Source organism: Silurus meridionalis, chromosome 10 (genome assembly GCF_014805685.1).
Source record: "Silurus meridionalis isolate SWU-2019-XX chromosome 10, ASM1480568v1, whole genome shotgun sequence".
NCBI classification, from domain to species: Eukaryota; Metazoa; Chordata; class Actinopteri; order Siluriformes; family Siluridae; genus Silurus; species Silurus meridionalis.
The window spans coordinates 28736370-28744419 of NC_060893.1; the positions used below are offsets into that span (position 1 = coordinate 28736370).

An 8050-nucleotide genomic window follows, 5' to 3' on the forward strand; every position below is an offset into this window, starting at 1 on the left:
GATTGGGGAATGTGGTAAAAACGTTTCTATACTTAGAGGACACTTTGCATTAGCAGCACATGCTTCAGTGCTCTGGGAGTGTTTATAGCGCTGTGACTTTCACACTTCATGACTGAGAGCTGCTGCTACAGAAACTTCACCCACAGCTACCATGACTTTGATCCCCGTCTTCATCTGGACACTGATCCTCTGGACTCAAGGTCAGACACTGCTTCATATTTTATCTCTACAATGATGTGTTCATACAAATACACGTATTGTTTCTGTTCTAATATTTCAGCTTCATGCTGCATTATTGTGTATTTTTACAGAATGCAGAGGTCAAGCAACAGTAACTCAGACTCCTGCAGTGAAATCTGTTCTTCCAGGAGAAACAGTCACCATCAACTGTAAAACCAGTCCAGCAGTGTATAGCAACAACTACTTACACTGGTATCAGCAGAAAACTGGAGAAGCTCCTAAACTACTGATTAAACTTGCCAATCAGTTACAGTCGGGTTTTCCAGCTCGTTTCAGTGGCAGTGGATCTGGATCTGATTTCACTCTGACCATCAGTGGAGTCCAGACTGAAGATGCAGGAGATTATTACTGTCAAAGTGAACATTCCATCTCAGGCTACTGGTTCACACAGTGATATAGAGTCGTACAAAAACCTCCCTCAGTCAGATAGTAGAGAAACTGCACTGCTGCAGCTGGGAGCGACTGCAGGTGCTGAGTTGGAGGATGTGATACACACAAACACACAAATTCCTAATTAACAGACGCAACCATCAGGGTTTTTACTTTGATTAGTGTCTGTGTGTTTAATCTGTTGGTCTCAGAACATTTTGGACCAGAACACAAATTACATTTAGCAGTTCGCTTTCCTGGTCAGAAACAGTTTATTAAGATTATCTGTGATTATTTCCCACAGTGATTTATCACCTTTTATAATGTTTCGAGCATGTAGAATAAATAAAAAAAAAACATATTTAATGTTAAAACATATTTAAAGTTCACAACGTGGAGGCAACGTGGAGGCCATCAGGAGCCTTTATCATGAATAATCAGGTAAACAGATTCTGAGACAGATGCAGTGGTGATTTGTGTATGAAGTGCATCATCTATAATGTAAAACAATCATATTTACTGATGCAAAGGCTTTTATTAATAATCCAGACCAGGACATTGCAGTGATACACACACGTAACATGTTTAGGTGATAATTAAGTAATTTGTGTAACTGTCTCCTTTCCTTATCCTCTTTCTCCCAAAATAGAGCACCACTTTCACCAGATGTTCAACTTCCTTTAGCGAAATTCACTGAAGCACAACACACAGCACTGAATGTACAGCTAAACACACTCTCTCATCACACTGATAATGACTACTAACTCTAATAAAACACACCCAATGTCCAAAATGAAGCTTTATTTCAGCAGAGCAAAACTACAGGAAGAGCAACAGGACAGTGAAGAGAGTAAAGACAGGAATATCAGCATTGTGTAGAATTGAAACTCTATTGTAGATGGATGTGTGAGCAGCTCAGTGTTTAATTCTATCTTGGAGCTGTTAGTCTTCACACTGGCTCTTTCTGAACGTGACCGGATGATTGACACTGTCATGGGAGACGGTACAGACAAACTCCTCCCCCTTTTCCCAGAGTGCTTTGCTGAGGGTCAGGGTGCTGCTGCGTGTGTAACCGTCCTTTTTCTGTTCTTCAGGGCTGGTCAGAACTCCTTCATTCACCACTGAGCCGTCCACTGTCCAGCTCACCGTCGCCCCCTGTGGAGAGTAGGCAGACAGCATGCAGAGCAGTGAGGCCGGTCCCTTAGAGAGCTGCAGAGACGATGGATGGAGCAGAGACACGGCGGGCTTCACAGTGGGACCCTCTGTAGAACAGAAAACACAAAAACACACATTTACACAAAGATACACAACATTACTGTTTCTTCACATCACTGCAGTTCAGTAGAACTAATCAGCAGGAGAACATTTATGAGCTACTCGTTATATTGTGGAGCGACTCAGACTTCCATCAACTTTATTCTATTTTAGTCACTTCTTACTGATGTGTCATAGAACGTGCTCCCTGTGTTATAGTAAGAAATGGATCTCATAACAGAAATGTTCACTGTTTAACACAAACACACAGCAGCATTCGTCTGTATTTTCCATCAGCACAGAGACTTCAGAATAATGTACACAATACTGCAGATATGAACCAGTGAGCAGGTTTCCACTCACCAACACAAACACACTGGAGATTTATTACATGTTCAATATTCACTTATCACTTTCTTTTTATAAATCTTTACTACAGAACGTTAACGGTTAAAGTGTTTACAACTTATTATTGATGTATATACACACATTATAATTAATCTGAATTATGTATAAAGCATTGACTAAATAATTAAGTAAATAATATGTAAATATATATTTATATTATATTAACATTTTAGTGTTTTATAAGTAAAAGTGACTTACTGATGCTGAGTTTTGTTCCTCCACCAAAAGTGTACCACAGTGATACATTTTAATGAAACCGTCGTACAAAAACCGCTTTTGCACTACAGTGAAAACACGTGTAAGCACACACACACACACACACACACACACACACACACACACACACACACACAGACACCTAAATCTGGAGCACAGTATACTGTACAGAATGCAGAAGTCTGGAGGAGAAATAACACCAAATGATAGTTTAGTGAGGAGATTTGTCTCTACAGTCAGTAACAACATTTACATGATACATAAAGACAGTAAAGAATAACGTTATAATGCTGGTCTCCTTAAAATATCCTCTGAAGTCAGTCTGAATCCTGATGGAATTAAAGTGAAAGCCTGAACTTCTGTCATTTCTCTACATGCACTTGTAACCTCAGTATTTTCCAAGAAATCTCCCATTGTGACTGAGTGTGAGAATGACAGTAAGATTGGGGGAATGTATTAAAGATGTTTTCATACTTAGAGGACACTTTGCATTGGCAGCACATGCTTCAGTGCTCTGGGAGTGTTTATAGCGCTGTGACTTTCACACTTCATGACTGAGAGCTGCTGCTACAGAAACTTCACCCACAGCTACCATGACTTTGATCCCCGTCTTCATCTGGACACTGATCCTCTGGACTCAAGGTCAGACACTGCTTCATATTTTATCTCTACAATGATGTGTTCATACAAATACACGTATTGTTTCTGTTCTAATATTTCAGTTTCATGCTGCATTATTGTGTATTTTTACAGAATGCAGAGGTCAAGCAACAGTAACTCAGACTCCTGCAGTGAAATCTGTTCTTCCAGGAGAAACAGTCACCATCAACTGTAAAACCAGTCAGGCAGTGGCAAGCAATTCAAATGGTGACTATTCTGGTATCAGCAGAAAGCTGGAGAAGCTCCTAAACTACTGATTAAATATGCCAATCAGTTACAGTCGGGTTTTCCAGCTCGTTTCAGTGGCAGTGGATCTGGATCTGATTTCACTCTGACCATCAGTGGAGTCCAGACTGAAGATGCAGGAGATTATTACTGTCAGAGTTACCACAGTGGCTAGCACCAATGATATAGAGTCGTACAAAACCTCCTCAGTCAGATAGTAGAGAAACTGCACTGCTGCAGCTGGGAGCGACTGCAGGTGTACAGTTTTGAGGATGTGATTTGACACGATACAAAGTCACTGAGCTTTTATATAATTGGATCTGTAGTTTGAATCCACAAAACAGCTCAGCTTTGTGTCATATGTTTACAACTCTTTATCTAAGGGTACAAACACTAAAGAACAAATCCGTTGGAGGATTTTTTATTTTTATGAGAAAATGTCCATAAGTCGTGTCTTTTATTTGCACCCGCTTAGGAAATTTGCTCATGAACTCAGATTGTAAAATATATGGACATTATTTATATAAGACACTGTGATTCTGAGCAAAATAAAGCAGCTACTCAACCTGAAAGAAGAAATGCTGTAAATACATTGCATAACCCCGTCCTGTCCACTCCCATGTTAATAAATGTGTCCTTACAGTACATTGTTCTTAGGGTCTTCATGTAACAGGAACACCCTAATTGTTTTTTAATTAGTGCTTTATCTTGGTCAGGCCACAGTAGATCTGGAATGAATCCCATCTGGAGTGCAAAATAATCACCAGAGTATAACAGAAGCCTGAAATGGTTTTCTCTGACAATCAGCTGGATAAAAGCAAGTGATGGTGTGTTGTGTCTCAATAGGAAGCAGAGTTACTTTTATCCAGAGGTGGGAAGTAATGAAGTGCTTGTTTTCTGAACTTAACTCAAACACACACACACACACACACACACACACACACAAACACACAACGGTGTGACTGATCTGTACAACCCGTTGTCTTGCACTGTCTTGTGTTGTCTTGAACTGTTTGCACCAGGTTGCACACATGCACTTTATGTGGCGAGGACACTTACTAGTCCTTGGCCCTGTGTTTTCTGTGATTGTTGTTTAATGTAGCATCAGGGTTCTGGAGGAACGTTATTTCATTTCACTGTGTACTGTGTCATATGTATATGGTTGAAAAGACAAAAAAGCTTCTTGACTTGAAGTACAAATACTTTGTTACTGTGCTTAAGTAAATTTTTCTTTTATCAGTACACACTTTACTTCACTAATTATTTTTAGTGAAGTAACTTTTTTCCTTCATTCATAAATATGAACTTTCTATTTCTTACATTTTTAAACCAGGTTCGGTACTTTATTTTTAATCTATATGGTGACATGATCAATCTTTTTTCGTCTAATATTCAGCCCATTAACCTATTTCTTGTAATTGCGTGGCTTTTTCAACCTACGACTGGTGTATTATTTCCTGACTCTCACACACCACAGATATAGGCTACACTACAAAGAAACAAACAAGGCAGAAGGCACCAAGAAGTTTGACTAACAAGGATGAGACAGAGGGAGTCAGCGATGTAACACATGCTAATGTAACAATAATATACTTGATAATCCTTCTTTACCTCTCCCTGTTGCCCCTTTACTCTCTTTCTCTCTCTCACACACACACACACACACACACACACACACACACACACACACACTGATAAATTATACATGCTCTGAAGTACTGTCATGCATAGACCAAGACTCGGAAACTGGAGTAAGTTTAAACACATTATTTGTCAGCATATACAAGGCAGAGCCTTGAGGATAAGTACAAACCGGAGAGCGGTTAGAATCCGTAATGCGGGTATAATCCGTAATGTGGGTAGATTCCATACTGCGGGTAGTCCAGGGATGATCGCCAATGTGAACCGTTAAAAGCTAAGCTATCTTGAGCGCTTCCTCCGAAGCGGAGCCAGGAGCATGGAAGTATGGGGAATACTAGTGGTAGGCAGTCCAGTAGATCTCTCCTGGCAACAGTGAGTGAGGTGGAATCGGGAACTTATAAAGGGAAAAGGTAATGGGGAACAGGTGTAGGTGATTTAGAGCAGGGAGAGGCTGAGTGAGAGTTAGAGCCTTGGAGGAAGGCGTGGCTGGTGGTTCCCTGACAGGTACCAGTGACCAGCAATCTTGTCCCTTTCTGATCTTCAGATTCTCCTGTTTTATCCTGACACCCTTCCTCTGTATGGAGTTATCTTCAATTGAAAACCACTGAGTGCAGCTGCATATGGTTCTACATCAACAGCCTAAAGATCCATCAAGCTACTGAGTAACTTATGAACTATGAGGATGTATTCGGTCTGTAATTAATATCAGCAGTCTGGTACAATGGTTCAGGACCACAGTTTGCATTAAAAGTTCTGAATTTAAGTGTCCATAACTAAACAGAACACCTCAACAATGATGAAACAATAATGAATGGAGATTTGGTGCCACCCAGATGAGAATGGGTTCCCTTTTCAGTCTGGTTCTTCTCAAGGTTTCTCATTCATACTATCACAGTGAGATTGTTTTGTGGCCACTGGTGCACTCAATAATTGATTAATAATAGATAAACTTATTGCCACTAAACTTATATATTCAAACTTTATAACCTATTTATCTCTCTAAAGCTTCTTGGGACAGTGTCCATTCTAAAAGTGCTAAACAAATAAAATTGAATTAAACTGAAGATGAAGCAAATTAAGTTCTGTTCTCACATCACTGCAGATGTGAATATGTGAATGTCTTAACAACTCCATATTTCTGACTTTTGTTAATCAGCTACAAGAAATAAAAAAGATTGATTAAACGATTGTATTAGAATTTTTTTTTTTTTTTTTTTCAACTTATGTATTCAGGTTATTCAATTCTCTTTACAGTTAAATTCATATAAACTTGACTCCATGCAGGAAGGAGTGGTGAAACTGGGATCTACATGGGAGAATTCTGTGCTACCAAAATAGAGTATCGATGTGTGCAGATGTTCAGTGTGATCATGAGGACAGAGGGATGTGTGTTTCTTTTTTTGTCAGACAAATGTAGATTCAGATTTAGCTTAAGAAGATGGCACCTTGTGACAGTTACAAAATCAGCACAATTTTAATAGAGTATAATTATTTATTGTACAGCACTGTATCTCAATGTTATTGTAAATTTTGATGATAGTTATTTCTCTTAGATTTCAGAATTTTCTGTTCTACAGATTATTAATATTAAAAAGTGCAAAGCAAGACAATAAGAAGATGATGTGCTGAGTTAAACCTAGGAGTCTGTAGTTACAAAATAATGTTCTAAAAATAGAATAAAAATCAGAATTATATTTTATTTGTTTACTAAATACTTTTAAGTAGTAAAGGCTACATGTAACACACAGTGAAGCAGTAGAAGGTGAGCTGAGTAAAGTGTGTGTGAACTCACAGCTCTGAACACTGCTCTGTGTTCACTGTGCTCACCACAGGAGACGGGTTGTTGTTGAAGGCCTCACAGGTCACGAGCTTGTTCTTCTACTGCTCCTGGTGGAGGCTCAGCATACTGCTTCAGCTGTAGAGGCCATCCTCATGCTGAAAGTCAGTGTGGCGGCTCTCCCCGAGCTCCAGCTGCTCCCATCAACCTTCCAGCTCAGCCTCCAGTCCAAGGGGAAGCCCTTGTAGGCCACACATATGAGTGTGATCTTCTCCTGCTGCAGCTCCACACTGGATGGGTGACACCTACAATCACATACACACGGTTTGGTCAGGAATGGACATCTGCCAATCTCTCAGTCTTCATTTCAGCTCAGTGTGTGTGTTTCACTTCCCTTTATATCTTATAGAGTAAGAAGATTAGAAGAGTTCAATGGAGCGTCACAAATGTTCACATTGGTTTATTTATGAAGATGTTTCCTGCAACTACGATTCACTTTCTGTTTACATTTTGGGTTAAATATAAAGATGTTTCCTGTTGACTACGATTCACTTTCTGTACATTTCCTATGAATTACCCTGATCCAGTAACTTTACAGGTTGTTGTGTTAATAGCTTCCAGTTTAAGTAGGGGATCAGTGACTTGTGTGTAGTTGGCTGAGTGGTTAAGGCGATGGACTTGAAAATTTGGGGTCTCCCAGCAGGTTCGAATCCTGCTGACTACGATTCACTTTCTGTTTACATTTCCTATGAATTACCCCAATCAGTAATTTTACAGGTTGTTGTGTTAATAGGGCTTCCAGTGTAAGTAGGGATGACAGTGACTTGTGTAGTCGTGGCGAGTGGTTAAGGACTAGAAATCCATTGGGGTCTCCCGCAGGTTCAAATCCTGCACTACGATTAATTTTCTGTTTACATTTTGGGTTAAATATAGATGTTTCCTTGTGACACAATTCACTTGTTTACATGGGTTAAATATAAAGATGTTTCCTTTGACTACGATTCACTTTCTGTTTACATTTCTATGAATTACCCTGATCCAGTAACTTTACAGGTTGTTGTGTGTAATAGGCTTCCAGTTTAAGTAGGGATCACAGTGACTTGTGTTGTAGTCGAGTGGTTAAGATGGACTTGAAATTGGGGTCCCCCCGCAGGTTCGAATCCTGCTGACTACGATTCACTTTCTGTTTACATTTCCTATGAATTACCCTCAGTAAGTTTACAGGTTGTTGTGTTAATAGGGCTTCCAGTTTAAGTAGGG

At 39.6% G+C, this 8050-nt stretch overlaps 1 long non-coding RNA gene, 1 pseudogene and 1 gene segment (V, D, J or C); 2 read left to right on the forward strand and 1 right to left on the reverse strand.

Annotated features, from left to right (window-relative positions):
• The first annotated feature begins 145 nt into the window (after positions 1–145).
• On the forward strand, positions 146–826 carry LOC124392496. The segment is given in 2 exon segments: positions 146–200; positions 312–826. Coding segments are annotated over 2 exon segments (372 nt in total).
• A 569-nt stretch (positions 827–1395) lies between these two features.
• Positions 1396–3008, reverse strand: LOC124392497. The gene is made up of 2 exons (XR_006927165.1): positions 2470–3008; positions 1396–1871 (listed from the first exon to the last, which is right to left on the reverse strand). It is a non-coding gene; the product is annotated as an uncharacterized LOC124392497 (long non-coding RNA).
• Positions 3009–3065: 57 nt separating this feature from the next.
• Positions 3066–3547, forward strand: LOC124392494 (annotated as a pseudogene).
• Positions 3548–8050: the final 4503 nt, after the last annotated feature.